Raw genomic sequence first — 26501 nt, 5'->3', positions numbered from 1 at the left:
CAGTTACCCAAAGCTCCTAAGCAGAATATTTAATTTTGTTTATGGTCAGAAAACAACAATAACAAAAACCAAAATCCAAAGAGAATGACTCACGGCTGTTTGAAAGTCTGTGTCTGGGCAGCTGTGGTCTTCATGTGGGCAACATTAATTTCCTCAGAGAGGTCTTCCACAGTCTCAATGTCCACCTGTTCCTCATCATCCTCAACGTATTCTACACAGTTATTCTGAAATAAAGCATTCCAACAGTAAATCAAGTCAGGGAAGCAAATACACCTAAACTTTTCAATGCTCCCTTTGTAAAATCAACCAGGACCAAACATCAATTTTATACCATGAACATTGATGATTGTAAACTTGTTCATTATAAGAAGAAATTAAATTATGAAAACATATGCTTAGAGGTAACAACGAAGTACTACATTACGAATCATAGATATATACTGAACAGACATCACTAGATTGAGTAGAGTCTCAAGAGGGCTGTATTGATGTCTAGTGGACAAAATTCAGGTACAATTATATTAAAGCTTCATAAATCTTAAGATTAAATAGCAGTAAAGTAAAATCTGGTGAAAGGGAAGGGGGAAAAGAAGAAAAATTCAGGTTCTATTTTAAGAGTGCTTCATGGCTAACCCCATATCACACACCCATAAAAACACACTCAAAGCAGATATGAAAACAGAAATATAGCCCAGAGTCAGTCTTCTAACTCTTAATAATCCCACACATGGAGAGCTTCTGAAGAATTTCAGGTATTAAAAAGCCTAAACTTACTGTACATCCTTATTTAAAAAAAAAAAAAAAAAAAAAGGTTGGGATGCCTAGGTGGCGCCGGACTCTGAGCAAATAATCCTTGATCTGGGCTTAGGTTGTGATCTCAAGCCCCATGTCATGTTCCAGGCTCAGCGTGGAGTCTGTTTGTCCCTCTCCCTCTGCTCCTCCCCCATTCATTCTTTCTCTCTCAAGTAAGTAAAATATTTTAAAAATAAAAAAGGCAATCAGTGAGCATTTATTGAGTACCTATCATGGAAACTCACTGTATTATTTTACATAAACAGTAGAATATACAGATTATAGTGTGTGTGTGTGTATATATATATATATATATATATATATATATATATATATATAAAGTCCTCCTTTAAAAGTAGTGTTTAACTGTGCCAGAAACTTAACTAGGAAAATGTTATCTGTCTATAATAGTACTATACCTAAGAGGCACAACTTAAAATGAAGCATCCCAATCACCTTAATGAATTCTGTTTAAACTTGATGGAAAAATTACTTACCCCCATGAATTATACGTTCCATAAGGCTGACAGACACTAAATGCAAGCCATCACTTATGTTCCCCAATTTAAACACAATTTAAACAATGTATATTAAATTTAAACAATGTGAATATATATTAACTCTAGGAAGCTAAATCGACAGAGTCCTGACAGAATCTAAAGAGTTTGAATTATAATGTAGACAGATGTTTTATGGTATTTAAATTGAAGAATGTCTCCCTACTGCATGGCTTTAATTGCAGGCTTTATAAATAATATTCAATAAACTTCACAATGGAGGATTTAAATTAAAGAGGCTACTCACTACTTTCCTTACACTATTCTGGTATAATGCTAATAAACACATGCACAAAAATATCATACGTGTCAGACAGGTACAGAAATACAATGTAAAATTTAGATTTTAGATATCATTTAATAAATTTGTCCATACTTTTTTTAAAAAGGCCACTGTACCTTTACGTCAGATTCCCTATTAGGAAATCCAAGCAATGTCACCCTTGATTAAGATACTTTGAAGCTTCTGTTAAGTCAGTTCTACTGACAGCAATAGTTTTCACTGGTTTTAAAGTTGGACTGTCTTTGGTGTGATGCTTACCCAGGCTGACTTAAAATGGGAGATTCTGCAAAAAGCACAATATCTGCAATCTAACTCTTAAACTCAATGAATTCAGATTCATTAGCTACTCACAGGTACCTGTCCTCAAAAAAGGATGAGGCTATAGATAGAATATAAGGCAAAGTATATAGAATTATCTAAGAGTAGAGCTATATCCTCATTTTACAAGTGAGACAATGAGGTATAGAAATAACCAACACAGGAACATAAGAATATTTAAACATTTTAGAGCTTTAAAATACTAATAATTTTGTTGTATTTTATCTGCATTAAGGCAGTGAGGCATTAACAGAGAAGGATCAGATAACATAGAGGCTGAATCTCATGAAGTGAGATTCTGTAACAACCAACTCCATGCAATCGCCACAGAGGGCCATATTATCTGCATCTAATGAGAGGGACACCATTTAGATTTGAGGGCACCCTACAAGCAGCTGGCTACAGTTTTACACTAAACCCCATTGTCAGGAGTCAGCAAACCAGTCTGTCACCTGTTTTTGTAAATAAAAGTGTTATTGGAACACAGCCACACTCTTTCACTTACTATTGTTTATGGCTGCTTTCACACTATTAACAGCAACTGAGCAGTTCCAACAGCAAGCCATTCAGCCAGCCAGCAAAGTCTAAAATGTTAACAATATAGCTCTTTACAGAAAAAGTTTGTCCAACTCCTGCCCAGTATCATATCTGTTTCTCACTTAAATAAGGTTATAACCTTAAACAGGAAGACTACAAAAATGACTTCAGGAAAAAAAAAATCTGTAAAACTTACAAAGGTCATATCACAAAGGAAGATGACCAAAGTTCTGAATATAAACTCTAAAAACTAATTTTAGAAGATAATTAAAAAGCAACTTAAGGCAGGGTGATTTTAAAATATTAAATGGTATTTTCCATTTTTATCCAAAAAGAGAAACATCTCTCTAAATGTAGGTAGTTATGTCCTCTTCTAGTTCTAAGGTCACCCAATCCCTATTCTTTATACATCTACCAAATAGGCTATAATCACTTCACACAGAAAATGTCGAAACAAAAAACAAACAACTAAATGAGAGCAAATGGGAATAGGACTTTCAGGATTCTTTTTTTAAACCTAACTTGAAAGGGACTATCAAGCATCTATCTCCCAAAAGCATAAGCCAGCCTTCCCATAATAGCAGGCAACTGTCAAAGAACAATATAAGCTCAATAAATGTTACCTGACTGACACAGCCTAAAAAACTACAGTCATTTAATAATGATCTAAACCTAGGCATCCAATTCAGGTCTTAGTGATCTTCTGGAAAAGCTAAGGTCTCTAATAAATCATTTAAATTCTTGAGGTTTCAGTCACAACAAAAATGGGCTCACCACCTTTTCTACATCATCAACCTCCTCACTCTGGTAGTCAGAAACAACATCCACAATCTCATCAATAGAATCATCGGTTTTCTCATTCTCATCTTCCTCGTCCTCATCTTCCAAATCCAAAAGAGTCAAGTCAGCACTGCTTCGCCCACCCTTCTTCTCTTGCTTTGGTTGTATCTGTTCTGACAGCAGTAAGTGACCTTGAAAATGTCCTTCCCCTCTGCTCCCTTTTGTAGCTCTCCTTGGAACAATGGAGAAGGCTGTAGGACTAGAAATCCTACTCCAAGAATCACATTCAGTTTTTAAAACTCTGACATTTTCAGTAGTTCCACTTTTTCCAAGTAGATCAGGGATGCCTTCTTGTTGAAACATATCAGAATTTTCCTGACAAGTCTTTATTTCTTTAATTAACTGCTCATCTGCCTCTTTCTTGCATTCTTGTGAAGTTCCAACACATTTCTGGGTCAGAGGGCCCTTCAGGTGTTTTCTCCATCTTTCCCTAATATCGTCCTTTTCCAGAGAGTCTCCACATCCCTTCTCCTTGCCCTCTGGCTGTGGAATAGATTGCTGCTCCACAACTTTGTTGCCTGATAATTCAAGTTTACTGTCTTCCTTAGAGATGATTGGAAATTCATTCGATTTTTTCTCTGGATTTTCTAATCCTTTCTGCTGTTCCACTTTTACATCACCAAGCTTTTTAAGCTGTACACTATTTACACTTTGGACTGTCACATTGCTGGCTTTTTTGGAAACAGTCTTAACTTCTAGGAGAGTCCGCTTTTCTTTGGAATTATTTTCATTTCTAACCCCATACTCTTCATCATCTTTATAGTCTTCACCTACTATGTGTGACCCAGTGATACAGGAGTGCTGAGAAGGTTTAACAGTTGTAGGACCCTCTTCTGTAAGGGATTCTTCATCTAAATGATCACCCCCATCTCCCAAGGAATCATGTAGGATTTCTTCTGAGGCAGGAGCTCCTGAGTTTTGCTTTATTATATTAGCTTCAGAATCTATAGCTTCTCCTTCTGACTGTAGAGTCTTCTTAGTGTCCTGCTGCTCTCTTTTCAAAAAGCTTGTTTCATCTTTCTGGTCTGCACTCTGGGACTCTCTCTTCATCTGAAGAGAAGCAACATGTTGAAGAATGGAACTGGGAACAGGCTTTTGTCCAGGGAGCTGCAACAAAGCAAAACTACCAGACTGGAGAGGAATAAGACTGGCTGTACCAACAGGCTGCCCTCCTGAGCTATAGGTTATTTTGGTTTCAGAGCCTGCTTTACTTGCAAAGCTTTGTGGTTCAGGAGGGGAAATCCTCAGGGTCAATGTACCAGACTGAGACACAAAACTAGGTCCAGAAGAAAGCAATGATGGTGCCTGAGTGATAACATTCACTGCTGGAGAAGACCCAACAGCTTGAATTACAGGATTCATAACAGAGAAAGCAGAGGATGAAGCAGAAGATGGTGGAGTCTCTGAAGGTTTGGAAGGAGTGGGTAACCGGATTCCCATCACAGAGCCTGGTAAGAAAAAAAATTTCTTTGAATTATTACCACTCCATATCAAGACTTCCAAGCATATGCTTTTCTTTTTGGACTGGTTAACTCAAAGAGACTAAGAAATCCTGGTGTATTAACAAGCCATATGGCCAAATGATTCAACAAAAGAAAAATTCATCAGAAAGATCTCCAATTTTATACCTGGGTTCCGAAACATGACAGGCTGTAAGTTGGGCTGGGTATTAGAGCCTCGAAGCTGATGCAAAGGGAGTAGCTGAACAATCTGCCCATTAGGATGCCTGAATAGATTCATTCCACTTGGGCTCCTAACAGGCTGCAAGACCATCCGATGCCCCTGAAGTTGTGTGTTTGGGACAGGTCTAAGAGTAGGAGAACCTTGCTGCACTGGAATCAGTAACAATCGAGGTCCAGTACGTTTCACTGTGTTAGGAGAGACCTGGGGAGTAGCCACTGGAATCTGAGGGGCATTTTCTGAAAAACAGGAAATGGAAACATAGTATCAGAGAATTTCCCTTTAATACATGTAGGAAAAAATTATTATGACATAGGATTTGACCACATTACAAATAACTTCTAATTTGATTTATATAGTTGGTGAAATCCTACATCTGTATCATACATTACTTAATAGTCCTATGGCTGAGAACAATTTATCTTAAAACCAATTATCAACCAGACATTGTAGGACCTTACATTCAGAATGGTTTAAAAAAAAAAAAAAGGAAGAGAGAGACAGAGAGAGCTCGTGCATCAATTGTCAAGAGGTGCATTTAAAGAAACAATGCCTCTGCCTAATGAAAAACACAGCAGGTCTTTAAATCTGGATTCTCATTAAAATTAAACACGTCATTCTTGATAAAATTCTCTTCTTCAACCTTGTAATTCAGGTTGTTAACACTTACTAGAATTATGACTTCATTTCACAGGTCATACTCAAGTAAGATAAAGTCAAGGACTAAAAGTCATGAGGCATAAAAAAATTCCTTGGCTTTTAAAATTCACTGACAAATAAAGCGTAAAGATCTGTGGAAATTATTTTTCAGAAGGAAAAAAAAATACATACCCCCAAAAAATGGAATGAAATTAAGAGACCTCAAAGAAGCAGGGAAATAAAGCCTGGTTAGGAAGAGGCAAAAGATAGTTTTAAAACAAACAGAAAAAGCAAAAATTTAATGCAGAAGATGTGAATTTAAAAAAATCTCAAACCATTAATAGCATCTAAAGACCCACTTTAATGTTTGGAAGAGATATTTAGAAATACTGAAGACACAGAAAAAAAGATTATGAGTAGTCTACAGATTTTGGCCATGGGGATAAAAAGGAGTAGTGATAATAGCAAGCAAAAAGGAAACTAACATTAACATTCAAATTAGTGAACTTAGTTAATATTATTAAACATTTTTATTAGTTTGTCACTAAATAGAAAAATCAAACAATCAACCAAATCAGTTTAACACATGACATTCTGTTAGATAAGAACTCATACCCACAAAATGTATCAGGTAAGCACTCTACCCACAAAAATATCAAACTTGTAAAAGGAATTTATGCTCCTAACATTTACATGACAAATTATATATAAGATCCAAAACTACTCTTAAAAATAAAATAAAATGCAAAGAGCAAACTGTTCGGGGCGGGGCAGGGCGGGGAGGAGTATGCAATTTAAACAAAAAACATTAAAAAAAACCATTTATCTTATGTAAATTAAAAAACACATGAAAACATTCTTAATTTCCTGAACATTTCTATTCAAAAAACATTTTAGAGAGTGATTCAATTCCAAAGTACTCTAATTCAGAGAATGAAAGCAGCCTTTAGCACATACACTAAATATGTGATTATTTATTCACATGCAGGTAAGGGGAAGAAGGGAAAAGAAAAAAAGGGAAGTTAAATGAAAAAGTCACAGATGTCTAAGTGCCCAAGTTGAGATCCTCTTTATAAACCTAGAACAAAATTACACATAACTAGAAATAGAAGTTACCAGAGTCAGCTCCACTTTTAAAAAGCAGGTAAGAAAATTTGTTAATATTAATAGTTCCTCAAGTGGTATTATGGAAAATATTCTTAGATGGATACAGAATAAGAATACCACCATATCACATTGTCAGAAAGTATTTTCTTTCTCAATTTGAATCTTCTGATTATATACAGAAGAAAATACTAGTCTTTAAAAAAAAAAAAAAAAAAAAAAAAAAAAAAAAGAAAAAGAAAATACTAGTCTTTGATATCGTATCAGCATTTTCTAGCTTTCTTCATTAACAGTGCAAGCCACATGTTAACATATGGTAGCTAGCTAAAATATATTTCTTACTATAATAGTTTATAATAGAAACAATAATTGTTTCTAGTGTATTTATGGAGTGAACCTCTGTTACTCAAATAATGGTTTCCAATTACAGTAAAATTGCTCCTTTTAAAAATACATTTAAGGAAACAAAGGAGTTGACTTAAATAAAAATATTGAGTCAATAATAATACAAATGAGAATCAGAGCAAAATACCTGAATGTATTGAGGGACTGAAATCTGAGAACCAGTGAACTATAAAAAGCTACTTTATAGTTTCAAGATAGAATTAAAAAGGATAGAATCCGTAACATTTAGAACATCTGTTAAAATGACAAGATATAAACCTTTGAGATTCAACAGAAAATCGAAACAGCTTCAAACAATCTTATTTCTGAAATTACATCTTAAACTAACCATTTCTTATATGTTTACATATGGGAAGAAGAAGACAACCAATTTAATACCGTGATTCATTTATCCTTTCAAAAAACCTTCAACTTTAACTCCCAAGTCACTTCATTCCTAAAGTATCAATGGAGATTTGGGCCATGTCACTAAAGGCAAAAATATTTAGTTGGAAAAATATCAATAGCCAAGACAGAATTATTGTTTATTATTTATTTCCCCTTAAATCCTTTGAAGTCTCACTCTTCTACACAGTAAGTCTCTTTGAGTACACTAAGAGAACTATTTATTTTAGCCAGCTGAATTAGGATATAAAAATTAGTGAAGTGTAGGATATTTCTTTTTAGAATTCACTTAACCAAAACCAACTAAAGACAAACTAATTTTAACTGAAAAGTTGATGATCTTAACAGATTCCTAACAAAGAAATATCCCTCTTTATTTCTGTTTCAATCAGTTCATACAAAATAAATAAATAGAAGAATAACGTGAGTAGTATATGGGAGTTGGGCTGATTCACAAATGATTTTTACCAGGTAAAAGTACCTAGAATTTTAATTTTCAGCAAGGAGAGAGAAAAAGCTCTTAGCCTGGCTGCAGCATGGCAAAAGACCTCTGCTCTCTCTTTTTTTAATTAAAAAGAAGCACACAGCCCTACCACCCACCTACAAGGAACACCTACATCTGGGTTTCCTCCTGAGAGGGATGCACCTCTAACTCTCAGCACACAGCAGTGCACTTCCTCCTGTGCCCACCTTGAGGGCTGCTCTACTGGCTCAGAGCTCCACTCTAACATGCATTATTTCAGTATCCTTCAGATAGTATTTCCATTATGATGTCTTTGAGTATTTTTAATCTCCTAAGAAAATCTCTATCCCTACACTAAACCATCTGTTAAGGCTGTTCATTTATCTCCAAAGTATCAGTTAACAGTTTTTATCACTGCTCTGGTTACAAAGCTGCATTGATTTTCAGTGATTTGTCCTAATCCTGTATTAACCATGACCTCTATTTTTTTTTACTGTTCAGTTTTATAGGAAGGTTTTCAGGAATACATGTATCATGTTATAGTAGAAACACCTACACTGTTACCCTGATATATCTGTAACCCTATCAAAGCCATAAGTTTTATTAACAGCTGTACGGTAAACCAGCTAGTAACATCTAGGCCTTACCTGGTCTCTGGCTCACTGGTGGACTCCCATCAATTCCCGAGAGTATAATGGGAACAGAGCCCAGAGATGAAGTTGGTGTGGTCACCATGGAGGAAGATGCAGCTGTGGTCACCACGACTATGGAGGTGGAGGCAGTGGAAGCAACAGGAAGAGTTATAGTTGGAGGAGATGCTACCAAAGACTTAGGAAAAGCAACTGAAGCCACAGGGGTGGTTATCCCAGTCGTTTTGATAAGGTTCACAGTGGCCGTAGACTGGGTAGGTGTTATAGGGGTGCTGGTATTAGTTTCAGAAACCTCAACAACCCCTGCAGTGGTGGCACCAGAAGAATAAGTAGTTTCTTTAGTTCCCACGTCAGAAATAGTAGTCATAGGTGTCACAGCAGTAACATTCTCTAAAAACACTTGAGGGGTGGTGGTAGTGACAGCAGCAGTCACAGGGCTGCACACCTGAACTGGCTCAGAAGAAACCACAGGTGTGACGACCATTACTGGAGAAGGTCTGATACTGAACTTCTGTGGCCCTGTTAGGGGTTGGGGTGTGCTAACTCCAGGTATCTTCTGCTGCAGGGCTCCAACTTTACTCATCACAAACTGTGTGAACACACCACCAGGAGAGGGTCGAGCCGCTGCAAATAAAAATTTGCAGGTCAAAAATCTTCAGTTCTCATACTTTATCTTCTTAGTGATTGTGTTTATCAACATTTATTGTGCACCACTGGGTCAATTTTTTACAGGTACTACCCACCTGCATGATATGTGCCAATTTCCACCCATAGAAATCAAACACTTCTCTCAACACAAACCAAACCTTTGTAATACTACAAAAGGGGTTAAAATTGGGTGTACCTACTAAGATTCTTTTGACTGTGCAATATAGCCAAATTGTCAGGACACTAAAAAGACAATACAGCAGCACACAACTTCATCATCTAAACAGTGAAGAAAGTAAGGAGTTTTTTTTCCTAACTCTAATTTTAAAACTTGTTTTCACCACTTCCTCCTGCCCCAGCACCTCCACCTCTTTACTACTGCTATCCTCTTATGACAGTTAAGTTTTACATATTTCTAAAACATATAAAGACACTTTTCAAAAGAGGGCATGATACAACCTAAATTCACCAGTTAAAGCTACTTAAAAAAAAAAAAAGGTAAAATGGAGGAGAAAAAAATGGAGGGGTCTTTTAAAGGCATACAATGCTTGTCTTCCATCTTCATACAACTCTAGCATTCAGCCAGTTATTTCAGAGGAATAAGAATACAGCAATGGACACTTATACCTAATATTCCTAAATAGATTTAAGCAAAAGAAAGAATTCAATAAACTTACTATATACACTCTAAATGCTAAAACACAAATGCTTTCAAGAAGGTAATTTATTACAGACTCTAGCACTGAAATGTTAAAAGAGGTTTTCATTCACAAAACAGGATGAATAGAATAAAACAACGCTCCCTAACTTATGTTTTACAAGAGCCCTTTATTCTAAGCCTCTACTACAAACTCAATCCACTTTGATTTGCTAATAAGCTCCTTGGTTTTGTAAGTTCAAGGAACATACATAGGATTGGTTAGAAAAATATCAGTGCCCATAAAAGAAATATTTATTAATTAATGAAGTATTTAAGATTACATCTTCCCTTTTTAAAAACAAAAATAATCTAATAAGCCTTTTCCGTATTAATAAAACCAATCTAAAAGTCTGGAAATAACTAACTAGAGTTCAGTTCATCTACTATCATGAGATCAGGAAGAGTTATCAAAAACAGAAAAAAGGTAAGACAGACATTAAGAGTAAGAATAATAAATTCTACTTTTCTCTGATTTTCACAACTTCCACATCTGTACCTACTGGCCAAGTACCAAGGCACAGGACTTTTTAAAACATATATACTGTCCTACTTACCAATTGGTCTTTTTGCTGGGACAAATGCCTTCAGATTCTTCCCAGGGCGATTTGTTGTAGCGCCAGAGGAGGATGCCATTTTGCAATTGGATGTTGAAGGCAACAGGGTACGTGGTTTCCTGGATGCAGCCACCTTGGCATTGGATGCTACCTTGGAGATGACAGTACTGAGGGTTGAGAGGTCCAGGACTGAGGGTCGCAACCTGCCTGTGATATAAGCAGCTAGCCTATTGGCTGGATGCAATGCCCCCATCTGTCCCAATAGCAACTTAGCCTGCGGGTAACTCTTACCATTAACCTGAAACAAGTGGCAAAGAGAAATTCTGTAAAGATAAAATTCTCTTGCTAACTTATCTCCCTTGACAGGGGTTTCATTTTTACAAGGTTTTAAAAGTCTACTTTTTAGATTTCATGGGGAAAGAAATGGACTTTTTCCATTTGATATATAATCTAAGTATTAGAAGGTGGGGGAAAAAAAAGCTGCCATCTGATATTCTGAACTAATCTTATCTTCAGTTTGGTAGTTTGGAAACAATCTTAGGAACCCATCATATCTGCCCCTTAGATATGTGTTAGATACAGTCAAATCTAAGAAATCATCCAACAGTTTTACTTAGTAAGTAATTTTTGTTAAACTATGAACAATCATCAGCAAAAAATGAGTAACTATGTTCCACAGAATCTCTCTGACAAAACCAAAGAGGTATAATAAAGCCCTCTCAAGAGTCCTGCCCTTTCAAGCATCCTTCATACTTTGAAAAACATATGGTGAATCTACTTTTAAGTCATAAGAAAGCCACTGTCGTAACATCCTAAGCCAGAAGGTCCCCTCAGTTTTCAAAAAACTTAACTTTGAGTTAATGTCATCTCTCGGACAAAATTCGAGCTCAAGATAAATGCTAGGAGAAACTCAATTATAACTTTAGAAACAATCACTGAAGCATCAGAAGAAAGTGATCAATAAATGAGGTAAAAGATTTTTCTTTACTCCCTGAGTTGACATGTTACCCATCTGGAGCAGCACAATTGTTTTTTTAAAAAAGAAAGAAAAATAAAACGTTCCCTAATTTCTTCCCCATATTCTCAAAGTCCTATTCCACGGTGACTAGAGAAGACATCCTTTTCCATTCCTCCTTTCCATAATTTAAAAGTTAGGTGGAAGAGGATCAAGTGTGGGGGAAAAACTGCTCTCTAAATTAGTAAGAAATTGGTAAAGAGAATAGCTACAGCAAACGACTCTTTCTTCAAAGACACAAAGCAAAATTACTCTTTACTACAAGTGAACCTAAGATTATTCCCAGAGAGATCAAGAATACCTACCTCTGCCTTGAGTTTGATATAAAGAATGTGATCTTTCCATACTAAAGGAAAGTTTACTATAGTTTTTCACGACAGTCTCTGGAGGTCTAGGTCAGATATCCCGATCTGCTCCTTTGGGACCTGCTCTGAAGACTATTTAACAGCTTTGCCAAAGCCTACATTATAGTGGCCTGACTGCTTATGCAAGTTCACATTTTATGGTGGCTTTCTGAGTCCTAGACAGGAGAACACAAATTTCTATTCCTGTATCTCAGAGGGTCAAGTTTCTGTTCTCAAAGTATCAATCAATAAATGAAGTAAGAAGAAAACACTGTTCTCATTAAGAGTTTAAGAAATATCAACAGAACCAGTTATAAAGCACCATCAAGAATAAACTGCAATAAAAAGTTTTTAATTAAGTAGATGTCAGATCATTAATGGGGCAGTCCATAGCCCAGAGAAGTGATCAAGCTAGTAAAGTCAAGTAACCTTAGCAAAAATGTCAGACACTGCTACCTATTTGCTACTCTGACATAAAAGTGCACTTAATGTCACTGAGCAAGAGGAGGAAATCTTTTAATTATCGTTACATTTTAATTCAAAACTTCTTTCAAAAGATTTTCTAGATGCCAGTGTAATTATACTAATATATAGCCTGCCTGAATTACTAAACAGCAAGGATATATTTGCACTATGACAATGATTTTATTAGCAAAAACCCTACAATGGACCAAATAAATAGTGAACTGTGGGGCTCAATTTTTTAAAATTTTATACATGTAACACCTTATAAATATATACTGCTACCTTAAAATCAATTTCACCTTGTTTTGTTTTGAAAGCTATATGCTAATAATAACCCCAAAAACTAGACTGAACTCCTTAGTATCCTTGTTTAGTTGCCAAAGTATTACTAGAGCCCAAGTAATAAAATTTTAAGAGTAGGAACTTTCTGAGAAGACCAGAAATAAAAAAAGCTAATATAGGACTCTACATTTCCGTTTGTAAATGTGTCAAAAATTCACTCTAGGTATGTGCATCTAAACTAGGCCTATTACAAAAAGAGATGGTTTTGTCACCCAGTTCCCAGGAAATGTGAAGATAAATTATATAAGGCCCACAAAGGGCTCTGAAAAATCAAGATGTTATCTAAGGAGATAAAGGTGCTACATCCAGATTAAAGATAATTCTCACCTGGATAAGCCCAGATGTGCTTGAACTGGGTTTACGTTTATAGGCCACAAGCTTCCCTGCAGGAGAAAGCCCTGCATAAAAAGGCAGACCTTTGCCTCCATGTAATCTCTCCCTCACTGAATCCAGGGCATCTGTCTGCACAGGAGAGATATCATCCATTTTCCCAGGGGATAATGGACCATCAGGAGTCTCTGATCCAGATTTCTCAGCCATATCATCTTGATCTTGGCATGATGGCATAGATATTTTCACACGAGAAGAATAAACAGGAGGGTTCTTCTCACCCCGGCTCTTTCGCTGAGAAGCCAACTCAATGATGAAGCTGCCCACCTTAAGTGACTGTGGCATGTTGCTATTGATGTGCTGGGATAAGATGCTCAAAATCTTGTTCCGATCCTCCTCCCAGTTGCAGTCTGAGATGATTTCTATCAGTTTGGTGGGACCACCTGGTGACCTCTGATGCACATAGGAGGTAGAGGATTCCCCTTCATTGCAGGAAGACTTCCAGCTTTTTTCTGATAAGGAATTGAAAGATATTCCTGCATCACAGCATTTTGTACTGAACTTCAAAAGATTTTTATTTTCCCTAGATTCTCAAAGAAGTGCCAAGGACACAGAAATTGAGCAGTTGCCCAGTGTCTGAATCCCAGTTACTTCCAGTGGTAATTTAACTCTCACAATTTGGGGCTTTCCAATAAAAAGAAATATTCCAGAGAACCAGACTATAATAGGATAACCTGTTGTCTGGGGTCCCTAATAAAAAGGGAGTCCTACCTTAAGACTGCTCTAAAAAGCCATGACTATTATATAAGAAGGTGTTATCTTGCAAACAACCAAGGTTAAGATGTGATATAGTTTAGTGCTCTGCTATCCATACAGGAAAAGCAAGGACATATGCAACATGCTTTGTGACATGTGATGATAGAGTCAATCCTAAAGGACAGTAAGAGAGAATACTATGGTTTTAAAAAGAAAGTGTTCTATTTCTAGTTTCTACTGCAAATACTTCTGTATTACTTCTGTGACTCTGGATAGGACTGCTCCACTTCTACATTATGTATCGGTCATTTAGAGCTCACCAGGTATTTATATTCATGGCAGCTTGTTAATTGGATGTCTGTTTCACTAGATACCTAGATTTCTACAGTATAGTCTCCCAACCAATGTGCTAATTACAAGTATGTCAGGATACAGATACCCTCAGCCTTCAAGGTGGTTGTGTTCTCAGACAGGTTCCCTTCACCCTAGTAGCCTCCTCCATATACCTCAGTATGCTACAGAAACATTTATCACTTTTTGTGTGTATTAAGCCATTTTAAAGGGGGGGAGTTTGGGGGGTCCCTGGGTGGCTCAGTTAAGTGTCCCACTCTTGATTTCATCTCAGGTCATGGTCTCGGGGTCCTGGGATCAAGCCCCACATCAAGTTCCACACTCAACTGGGAGTCTGCTTGAGGATTCTCTCTCTCCCTCTCCCTCGGCCCCCTGCTTGCACACTCTAAAACTAAATACATCTTTCAAGAGAGAGAGAATCACTAGCCTTACCCTAAACATCTCTTGTAATAACATGGTGTATCAACATAAGTGAATTTTATTTCTTAGGAGTGATAAACAGACCAAGTAATAGGAAAAGACTTCTCTATCATCTCTATTTTTAGCAGAAGCTTAAAAAGGGGTAGGTAAAAATGTTTTGGGGTGTGTGCCCCCCATAATTACTATTAAATGATTTAAGACTTAATTTTCAAACAAACCTTGTGATTTATCAGAATCATCCTCTAGGTCACAGGTGATTGGTTTCAAGGGCTGCTGTTCAGAGTCAGGCTCCTAAAGAAGGGAGTAATACAAATACTTCAATACGTAATTATTATCAAGAGAGACTAGGACAAAAAAAAAAAAAGAGAGAGAGAGACTAGGACATAAACATTAAATCTCTCAAAGAAGCCTAAAACAGCAAAGAAACTTGTCAACATCTTCACATCTGCACGCACAGCTGCCTTACTATTATATAACCCTTGGCAAAAACAAGTGGCCTTGCTTTCTAATGTCCTTGACAGTAACTAAGTCACCAAGAAAAAAATTTACACCAGTGTATTCTAGTAAAGGAAAGGTATTTGATGTTTAATGGAATGAGCTTCAGTTAATTTGAAAATTCACCAATACAGATACAAATCCTAATAATCACAAATAAATGATTTACTAAAAAGTAGAAATGCGGGGATCCCTGGGTGGCTCAGCGGTTTAGCGCCTGCCTTCAGCCCAGGGTGTGATTCTGGAGTCCCGGGATCGAGTCCCGCGTCAGGGTCCCTGCATGGAGCCTGCTTGTCCCTCTGCCTGTGTCTCTGCCTCTCTCTGTGTCTCTCATGAATGAATAAATAAAATCTTTAAAAAAAAAGTAGAAATGCTTAAACTTTTAAAAATTATTTCAGCTTCAGAAAGAATAATACTTTAAATAACCTTAAAGGACTCTTCTCTAGAATAGGTATGCTGAGAAACAAATTGATACACAGAGCATGTAAGATTTCTCTGCCCCACAAGAATCACTCCAAATTATTCTGATAGTAATGTAAATTCTAACACGAGCAACAGGGTAATGGGAGGTTAAAAAGACAAATTATGCAATTAAGTAAATCACCTTTACACTACAGTTCTCAGGATTAGACTGACATGAGCCCTGCTGCTGAAATGATGGGGACAGTGATGGTGTCGGTTGTCTCTGTTCCTCTTTTTTTCGTTCATATACGCGAACTCGGGCACAAGTCATCATACTTTCAAAGTACAAGTAGACTGGATCCTTGTCCTCTTCCCGAATCTGTAAGTTTCATACAACAAAACATTCCATATACTGGGGAAAAAAACATCCTAGACTCAAAAGAAAAAGGATGTTTAATCTTTATTTCTATTACAACATTTGAAATTTTTAAACGCAAACTTTAACAAGTACAGTTAATATATGCTGAATCTTGGGCAGTCAGAAAGGATCTGGTTCTCTATCAAGAAATCTCAGATCACATTAGAGCAGTGCTTCTCAATTTATCTGCAATGAGGAAACACTTAATTACCAATCCAACAAAGACCAATCCTTTTTTAAAATAAGTTTTCAGAAAAATGAAAGACATGTAAAATACAAGTCCAAGTTGCTTAGTATTAGATTTAATACACATAAAACTATTCTATCAAGTTGCTATAAAAAGTTTCTAAATATTTACTCTCATTTTCTATATTTATTTCACAGCCTTATAACAAATAGTTTTGGATCAGCACAAAGACCACATTGAATGGCACTGTACTAAAGCATCTTTCTTCAAGAAGACTGAGATTGAGATGGACGTAATCAGAAATGCTTCAGCTCTTAAAAGAAGTATCAGCTTTTATCAATCAGCCTTCACAGTCATCAACTTATTTAAATCCTTTACTGTTACTGTATATAAAGAAGTCAGTTGTAAAAAGAGGAGTTACTTCCTAAAACTTTCCTTAATGCTTTCCAACTAATACTCAATATTCCACACCATGGGAATAAGTATCTTTAAAAGACCTTTGCTAGTCATGTTTAAAAACAAAAACACAACTTTATATGCTCTTCCTGAAGAAAGATTTGGCTATCCTTAAGAATTACTACTATTCACTCTACTTTTATGACATTTCTAAAGTGTCAGCAATTAAGATGATTAAATAAGAGTGATGTTTACAGACAGGTTACTTAAAAACAAAATGATTCACAGAATATACACCAAAACTCTGATTGAAATCCATTATCTTTCCAAATGATTTCTGTAGCTTGCAACAAAAGATGAAACTCTGGGCTTACCACAGGATTGGGTTTAGGAGTATATGCTCTGGCAGGCTTAATTCCAGTGAGCACTTTGCCCTTCACAGTAGTAGGTAAAACTTCTGGCTGAGGCAACAACAATGGCTTCATAGGCTCAATGACGGAAGGCGTTGGGATATAAACTGGCTCTGGATCTACTTCACCTTCTACTTTCACCCATAATGGGTAATGTCGAACAGGCTGTTCAGGCTCTGTTTCACATATAGCTTAATAAAAAGAAGGAGAAGATTTTAAGTGCCTTATAGCTTAATAAAAAGAAGGAGAAGATTTTAAGTGCCTTTAGCACTACCAAAACAAAATGTGCTCCCTTACAGAGAGCAATAACTCACTAAAACAATCTAACAGATGCCCCCTAAAAAACCTTTAGTTGCCATCAAACACCTTGATTTATCAATTATTTGTTGAATATCTATTGTAAGTCAGATACTGTTTTAGGCACTAGAGGGAAAACAGCTATGAATAAAACAAAGTCCTTGCCCTTATAGGGTTTATAATCTAGTAGGAAGAAGCAAACTTAACATTTAATATCAAGTAATGCTAAGTGTCACATAGAAAAATATACCAAGGTAAGGGATGCAGAGTTAATAGGAGATATTTAGCATGATCAGAAAAGGTTTCCCTAGTATCCTGGAAAGACAATTGTTCAATACTACACTTTTTAATTTTACAAATAAAACAAGTATTGGGAAGCCTGGGTGGCTCAGCGGTTGAGCATCTGCCTTTGGCTCAGGGTGTGATCCTGGAGCCCCGGGATTGAGTCCCACATCAGGTTCCCTGCATGGAGCCTGCTTCCCCCTCTGCTTATGTCTCTGCCTGTGTGTGTGTGTGTGTGTGTGTGTGTGTGTGTGTCTCTCATGAAGTCTTTTTTTTTTAAAAAAGTATCTATTGAACCTTACTATGTACCTATTTTAAACACTTAATATGCTTTACACCTCATTTAACTGTCACAATAGCCCTTGAGACATTATTATCCCCATTTTGCAGAAGCTGAGATTCAGAAGTCAAACAATAAGAGGCAGAACCAGGATCAAACTCAATCTGGCTCCAGAGACACAGCAGTTACTGCTGCCCCGATGACAAAAACGTATTCAAAAAACAGCCTGAACTCAGCATAGGAACAAAATGTATTAATGGAAAAGCAATGAAATCATACTATCAAGGTCTACACGAAGTAAAACAAGTATTATTCATCAAATTAAATGGAAGATCTAGGTTAAGAGGAAGCTGGCTTTATTCTCGAAGCAAGCTGACTATTCCCATAAAGCAGACAGCTGAAGAGAAAACAAAGATTGTATTTTACATTTTAATGGTCCTCAGGATGAAGCCAGTTCTAAGTCTAAAATCCAAAACCTCTGCCTATGGTCAACTAAAATATGACTGAGCAGCATTCACATTTAATTCAAACATTTGGCTCAATCTTTCATAACAAAGCTGAATCAGAACTGCAACCTGATTTCATAAAGTATATTTGCTTTGAATATTAAGACTCCACTAAAACCCAACTTTATCTAAAGGGTTCCTAAGACTAACATCATTCAGAGCATAAGCACAAAATGCTGAATAAATATCTGAAGATTAAAATAAGGAGGAAAAACTCTTCAGAGAGAAAGTACTTGACCCAATAATTCTGCTAGTTAGCAGTCTTTGTGTAGGCAGACAGGGTTGGGGGGGGGGGGTTAGGAAGACCAGTCATAGCTTTTTTAAGCTAAGAGAAGTTCTTTTAAGGCCCCCAGTCATTTCGTGATCTATGTCCTACCCACACTACTTGCCCAAGCACAATTCTGCAGAACTTCCTAGGTGTTAGAATTATATATTTAAAAAAAAAAAAAAAAGGCAAAAACCTCCACAGTTAGGAATTTTAACACAACAGAAGGAACGCAAAAACTAAGTCTCTACCAGACCAGGAATTAGCCTAACCCTATCAGAGACAATAAATCAATGATAAAGTTCCCAGTACTGTTTCAAAAGTAAACAATGACCTAACACACATTCTTGAGTCATTTTTGCAGGATTCAAACCTTTTTGAGCACTCCAACTGTGGACTAACTGAAACAGAGAACTGATGGTGCCAACCGTTGCTGGACCTATCGCTTCAATCAACTAGGACCTGGATTCTGTCAACCTAGGATGACTTTTGTCCCAATTCTATATGGAACTCTTTGTCAAGCCCCTTCACAAATGTGCATGTGCCCTTAGCTTAAAACTTCCACAATTTTGTTGTTCCTGTTGACACTGCTTTAGGAAATAGTCCTGCTATTCTCTTTACTTGTTGCAAGTAAAACCCTTCCTTTCCTTTTCTTCGGCTTGCTTGTGTTTTTTTGGCTAGATAACCAAAATATCAAACTCAATTTCAAGTAGTATCCATCGTCCAACTTTTATAACCTAGTTCATTTATTCAACATAATTCACAAAGGCTTCTAACACCCTAGTATTCACAGATTTCTTTTTTTTTTTTTAAACCACAGTTCTTTTTAATCTCTGCATCAGAAATGCAGGAGGACACATTATTTCAATGTTTACTATGTATAAGACTTCACAGAGTAACGAAAAAGATTGACAAAAATCCCTGCATTCCCGGAGCTTACGTTTAAGTTGGGGGAAGAGGGCAAAACAGGCAATAAACAAGACAAATACAGAAAATACATTGGATTGTGGTAAGTGCTTATAAGGAAAAAAAAAGCAGAGACAGGAAATAAGTAGCATAGTGAGCATGTTTGACTATGCATTTTGAGGAGAGAGCGTCGCATTTTTAAAAGGGTAACCAGAGGTGCCTTCACATGGAGGTGGGTATTAATAGAGGTTCTACCACTCTTGATAAAACTTTATCGCCTAGTGTTGCTAATTATTTCATAAACATATTAATTCTATGACAAAAGTAAAACTGCCTTCAAGACAAACACTACAGCCTTTGACCTCTTTCAATCATCTTTAAGGCTTTTCTAAGCCTCCAAAAGTTAAGGATTGCACTAAGGTCCCTTTTCCACTTTTTCTTTTGAAAATAACAGGCTACAAAACACACAGTACAATACCTCAAAAGAAAACCTCTTAAAATATTTTAAGACATCTTAATCACTCATAGGAAATCAAAGACAACTCTAAAGTTTCAACTGTTGATAAATGGAAAAATGGTGTTCCAGTAAATAGGGGAGTTCATAAAAGGAGCTGATTGGGAAGGGTAGAGTTCAGTTCTCTTTAGGGCATGTAAGACTAAAATGCCAGCAACATAATCAAACAGGGGACACGATATAAATCAGAAGAACTGTCAGGCACCTGGCTGGCTCAGTTGGCAGAACATGCAACTCTTAATCTCCATGTAAGGGGTTTGAGCCCCACGTTGGATGTAGAGCTTACTTAAATGAAAATATAAAAACTTAAAAACAAAATCAGAACTGTCATTGTCAGGGACTACATCTGAAGCCATGAAAATGGACAGACTCCACACAAAGGCAAGAACAAACCAATTCCTTATACTTCATTAGCCCACTGTCCACTTTGATTCCTTTACACTGCTAGGGATGGATCCAAGATACAGCACTTCCCTGTTCCCCTTCACAATATACCAGGGATCCTCCTACTCTTCACCTGAAATCCAGGGGTAAAAAAAAAAGCTACCAAAGGCAGAATTAAGGGGGAGAACCAGAATAGCGCATATTCACTGAAGCCAAGAACAGAAACTTGTTTCAAGAAGAGTGGTATCCTTTTTTCTATTTAAATGCCTCCCAATATTACCTCACCAAAGTCCTCTAGCATTATCACTGCCTTCTGGGTTCTCAATAAGCCTATTGTTTATGACACAACAGTATGGCATATTTGTAATTGTGGAACTTAAAATTACAATAAATAGGAGCACCTGGGTGGCTCAGTCGTTTAAGTGTCAGACTTCGGCCCTAGTCATGATCCCAGGATCCAGGGATCAAGCCTTGAGTTCAGCTCCCTGCTCAGCAGGGAGGCTGCTTCTCCCTCTCCCCCATCCCCTGCTTATGATCTCTCCTCCTCTCTAATAAATAAAAATCTTTTTAAAAATTACAGTAAATACATATCTATACATTTCCCACATACCTGTTTTGTGAAACTGAGTGTAATTAATCTCTTAGAGATGGACTTCATTTTAATTGTCTTTATCTTACCTCCTATCACTCTTAGCAGGGTCCATAGCAGTTACTCCACAAATGAATAGCGTTAGACAAAGAAGTCTTAGAAAACTGCTATGCTAATAATCTGCATAGTATATTCCCCTCTCTCCCATTTTTGTATGCATTTTAAGCCTTTTTATTGTGAAATGTAATATCCAGTAAGTGCAAAAACAAAATATATACACACAACTCAAAATATATAAAGTACATACCTATGTAAATATTACACAGGTCAAGAAATGAAATACTTTCATCAACCCCAGGAGCCCTTGGATGCTCTTTCTCAATCACATTTCTTTCTCACAAGAGAAATCACTTAAATGATAACTACCTCTACACATTCCTTTTTTAAAGCCAAAATACATACCCCTAAATATCATGGCTTAATCTTGCCTGATTTTGAAATTTATGTAAATGTAACCATAGAAATATACTATTTTGCTTACATTTCCTCTTTACTCAGCATTGTATTCGTAAATTTATGCTGTTGCACTTACCTAAATAATTCATTTATTTTTACTGTGATGTACTCTAATTATTCATAGTACTGCTTATTCAATTTGTTATTAGTTAAATCAATTTCATTTCTATCAGCAGTGTATGAGTTCCAATTTATCAACATTTGATAATACCATAAAATTTTAATTATAACCATTCTGGCAGGCATGCAGTGGAATCTTGCTGTGGACTTTGTACTTCTCTGACTACGAATGAAGATGTTCGACATCCCCCGCCCCCCCTTCATGAAATACATCTCAAAGTCTTGCCCATTTTTTATGGGATTTTTTTTGTTTTGTTTTTGTTTTAATTTTTATTTATTTATGATAGTCACACACAGAGAGAGAGAGAGAGGCAGAGACACAGGCAGAGGGAGAAGCAGGCTTCATGCCGGGAGCCCGACGTGGGCCTAGATCCCGGGTCTCCAGGATCAGGCCCTGGGCTGAAGGCGGTGCTAAACCGCTAAGCCACCTGGGCTGCCCCTGGGACTGTTTAATTCTGATTATAGACCTCTCTACATGTTCTAGATATAGATTCTTAGATGTTGCAAATATCTGTTGTCTCACTGTAGTGTACATTTTCACTTGCTTCATGTGTTAACGAAATTTCTCATTTTAACTTTTAAGGATTATTTTCTTCTGTCATGCTTAAAAAATCTTTACCTAATACGAAATCATATGTATATTCTTGTATGTTATCTTCTGAAAGTTTATTATTCAGCTTTCCACAATTAGGCCTATAATCTCATAGAAATTATTTCTATGTATAATGAGGAATAAGTCAAGTTTCACTCTTTCCCATGTGAATATTCACCACAGTTTAAGATTATCCCTTCTGGGGTGCCTGAGTGGTTCAGTGGTTGAGCTTCTGACTTTGGCTCAGGTCGTGATAAAATATCATCCCTTCCATATTCCTCTGCAATATTCCTCCAATTAAGTGCCCATATATGTCTGAATCCATTCTACTGATCTATTTACTTTATACTCAAGCCAATATCACCCTGTATTACATGTGGTCATTTTATAAGTTTTGACATCCAATACAGCAAATTCTCCCACCTTCTCACTATTCAAGATTGCCTTATTTCTAGGTCCTTTGCATTTCCAAATAAATTTTAGAATTAGATTTTGAAGTTTCACATAAAGAGCCGTCAAGATTCTGATTAGGACTGCAATGAAAGGGATCCCTGGGTGGTGCAGCGATTTGGCGCCTGCCTTTGGCCCAGGGCGCGATCCTGGAGACCCGGGATCGAATCCCACGTCGGGCTCCTGGTGCATGGAGCCTGCTTCTCCCTCTGCCTGTGTCTCTGCCTCTCTCTCACTCTCTCTGTGACTATCATAAATAAAAAAATAAAAAAACAAAAAAATAAAGTTGCATGCTAAAAAAAAAAAAAGGACTGCAATGAAATTACAAATTAAAATGAAACATGACACCTTTAGCAGAATATTGAGTCTTACTTGCTTCCCCAATCAAGAATTGCTCCCAAACAAAAATGGATGTTGAGAGAATTCCAGGAAGATAAAAGAACAGGTAGCACCTGGAATTCCATTCATAAACAACAAATGCACCAGCAGAATCTGCCTAATATAACTATTTTGGAATTATGGAGTCAAAGGCTTGCTTACAAATTCCAGGGAAGACTTGGGACAGTAAAATGGCCATTGACTGTGATCAATTTCAGCTTTCAGCATAACAGTAGCTGCCCATTCCCCATCCTCCAGTCACCAGGCAGGTAGCTGTGTGTGTGTATATGTTCCACAAGTAAGCTTGTAGCTTGTGGGAGCCAGGCAAAAAGGGTTCTGTCCTCCAAAACATCAGAAATCTCTGACTGCTGGCTGCTTCTAATCAAAGGTGCAAAGAGGGTAGGCAGTCATTTTTGTTGCACCTCCCCCAACTACTGCAAGCCCTTCTTCCTGTCTTAAGCGACTTCCAAGGAATTTCGAAGGCCAACACCCTTCATTCCCTTCAGTTTTTTACTTTTTCCCCTCTCAAGACCCAGATATTAAAGATGAGGATATTCAAAACCAAATGACTATGCATGAAAACAAAAAGGCTCAAAGACCAGAAAACAGACCAAGGTGATCTTTAACAGAGACTACCTAGGATAAAATAAATAAAAATAAAAATAAAAATAAAAATAAAAATAAAAATAAAAATAAAAATAAATGTAAATGTAAATAAAAATAAAAATAAAAATAAAAAAATAATAAAAATAAAAATAAACTCTGGGGAAGAAGGAGAATTTGATTTCCAGAGTTACAAATTATTAGATTCAAATGTCCAGTGCTGGGGATCCCTGGGTGGCACAGCGGTTTGGCGCCTGCCTTTGGCCCAGGGCGCGATCCTGGAGACCCGGGATCGAATCCCACATCGGGCTCCCGGTGCATGGAGCCTGCTTCTCCCTCTGCCTGTGTCTCTGCCTCTCTCTCTCTCTCTGTGACTATCATAAATAAATAAAAAAAATTAAAAAAAAAAATCAAATGTCCAGTGTTCCACAAAACACAAAAGGCATAGAAAGAAAAAGTATGGCCCATTCAAAGAAAAAAAAAAAAAAAAAAACTAACACACTGTCCCTGAAAAAGAGCCACTGGTAGATATACCAGATAAAGACTTTTAAAAAAAAATGTCTTAAACATATGCCCAAAGAAATAAAGATGTGAAGAAAGTCAAGAAACTTACCTATGAACAAAATGGAAGTATCAGTAAAGAGAGAAAACTTGAAAAGAAACCAAAATCCAACCCTGAACTGAAAAGGACAATAACTAAAATGAAAAAGTCACCAGAAGGATTTAAAGGCAGATTTGAACAGGGATAGGAAATAAGCAGGGACACCTGTGTGGCTCAGTGGTTGAGCGCCTGCCTCTGGCCCAGGGTGTGATCCTGGAGTCCCCAGATGGAGTCCCACATTGGGCTCCCAGCATGGAGCCGGTTTCTCCCTCTGCCTATGTCTCTGCCTCTCTTTCTGTGTCTCTCATGAATAAATAAATAAAACCTTAAAAAAAAATCAGTGAACTTGAAGAGGAGACTGTGAAAATAATGGAATCTAAGGAAAAAATATAAAAGACATTAAAGAAAAACAGTGCCTAAGGGACCTACGGCACACAAGAGGACCAACATACACATGATGGGAGATCTAGAAAGAGAAGAGAAAACGAATGGGGCAGCACAGTAATTATTTGAAATAATAATGGCTGAAAACTTCTCATATTTGAAGACAGACATAAATATAACATCCAAACAGCTAAACAAACTCCAAGATGAACTCAAAGAAACCCACACTGACACACATTATAATCAAATTTTCTAAAGAGAAAGATATGGAGGAAACTTTGAAAGCAGCAAGAGAAAAACAAAAGGGATCCTTAACAATATGAGATTACTCCTTGGAAATTTTGGGAGCCAGCAGACAGTGGACAAACATATTCAGAACACTAAAAAAAAAAAAAAAACACACACACACAAAGAAACCGTCACCTAAGAATCCTACATGTCTGGCAACACAACTGTTTAATTTAAAAATTTAAATTTTCAGATAAAAACTGATGTTCATGACCAGTAAACCTACTTGCAAGAAATGTTCAAAGCAGTCTGCAAGATGAAAGGATGCAAGACAACATAAAGCCGTATCGAAAAAGAAAAATCTTACTAAAATTAAACACATTAAGAAAATACAAAAGTTTAAAAAAATAAAATAAAATAAAAATAAAATTTAAAAAAACAAAAAAAAATAATAAATAAAAAAGAAAATATAAAAGTTAGTATTACTATAACAATGATTTGTAACTGTACTTTGTTTCCTACAGTACTTGAGGCTAATTTTTTTTTAATTTTATGTATTTATTCATGAGACAGAGAGAGAGAGAGGCAGAGACACAGGCAGAGGGAGAAGCAGGCTCTATGCAGGAAGCCTGACTTGGGACTCGATCCCGGGTCTCCAGGATCATGCCCTGGGCTAAAGGCAGCACTAAACCACTGGGCACCAGGGCTGCCCCAAGAGACTAATTTAAAGGAAAAAAAATCCATTATTAGTGTAAAAGCTACTATTACTTTAACTTTGGTTTATAACTCCAAATTTTGTTTTCTAAATAATTTGAATGGTTAATACATTTTTTTTAAATTTTAGTTTATCTTTTCAAGCATGCAATGTATAAAGTTGTAAAACTGTGACATCAATAACTGAAAGGAGTAGAGATGGAGTTGTAAAGGGGAGTTTTTTAATGTTATTGACGTTAAATTACATAAAAATCAACTTATAAATTTAGGATGTTAAACATAATCCCATGGCAACCAAAGAAAATAGTTCTAGAACACACATTAAAGGAAATGAGAAAAGAAAAACAATTCACTACAAAACACTAAAAATACCTACTAAACACAAAAGACAATAAATAATGCAGGAAATAAGGACCAAAAAAGGCTTCAAGGCATATATAGAATATACAATGAAAAAGGAAAAGAAAAACACAATAACAGAAGTTCCTCCTGTCATTATCTTAAATGTAAATGGTTTAAATTCTCCCATTAAAGACAGATTAGAAGAACTGATGAAAACACATGATCTAATTATACCTTGTCTACACAAGACTCATTTAAGATCCAAAGACACAAACATGTTGAAAGTGAAAGGCTAGGCAAAGATATTCCCTAAAAATAATAATCAAAAGAGAGTAGGAGTGGCTACACTAGTATCAGACAAAATAAGTATTAAAATAAGCCAAAATGGTTGGGGCACGCGGGTAGCTCAGTGGGTTAAGTGTCTGACTCTTGGTTTCAGTAACAATTATAAACATGAATATACCTAATGACACCCTATCAAAATATATGAAGCAAAAATGATATAATTAAAGGCAAAAATACATAGGTCTGCAATAATAGCTGGAGAGTTCAACACCCCATTCAAAGTAACGGACAGAACAATCAGAAGATAAGCAAGGAACCAGAGGACTCAACACAAAAAGACAACTAGATCTAATAGACATATACAGAACACCTTACCCAAC

General features: G+C 36.5%; 1 protein-coding gene across 18 annotated transcripts in view; it reads right to left on the bottom strand.

The window, feature by feature from the left end:
* MGA (MAX dimerization protein MGA) overlaps nt 1-26501 on the bottom strand; it is a 177884-nt gene that overhangs the window by 17693 nt on the left and 133690 nt on the right. For 5 of the 18 annotated variants that reach the window (XM_055316678.1, XM_055316681.1, XM_055316680.1 and 2 more), the window contains 9 exons: nt 16850-17076; nt 15677-15853; nt 14796-14868; nt 13048-13562; nt 10555-10852; nt 8650-9276; nt 4956-5246; nt 3265-4775; nt 94-224 (listed from right to left, as the gene is read on the bottom strand). In XM_055316678.1, coding sequence (XP_055172653.1) covers nt 94-224; nt 3265-4775; nt 4956-5246; nt 8650-9276; nt 10555-10852; nt 13048-13562; nt 14796-14868; nt 15677-15853; nt 16850-17076 — 3850 coding nt within the window. Of the gene's footprint in view, nt 1-93; nt 225-3264; nt 4776-4955; nt 5247-8649; nt 9277-10554; nt 10853-13047; nt 13563-14795; nt 14869-15676; nt 15854-16849; nt 17077-26501 lie in introns of those variants that run through there. The other 13 variants (XM_055316686.1, XM_055316683.1, XM_055316685.1 and 10 more) reach the window with 13 other exon arrangements.

The sequence above is a fragment of the Nyctereutes procyonoides genome, unplaced genomic scaffold (assembly GCF_905146905.1).
Source record: "Nyctereutes procyonoides isolate TBG_1078 unplaced genomic scaffold, NYPRO_anot_genome, whole genome shotgun sequence".
NCBI lineage: Eukaryota > Metazoa > Chordata > Mammalia > Carnivora > Canidae > Nyctereutes > Nyctereutes procyonoides.
Note: the sequence above shows the minus strand (reverse complement) of the source record. Positions and strands in the feature narration are given on the sequence as shown.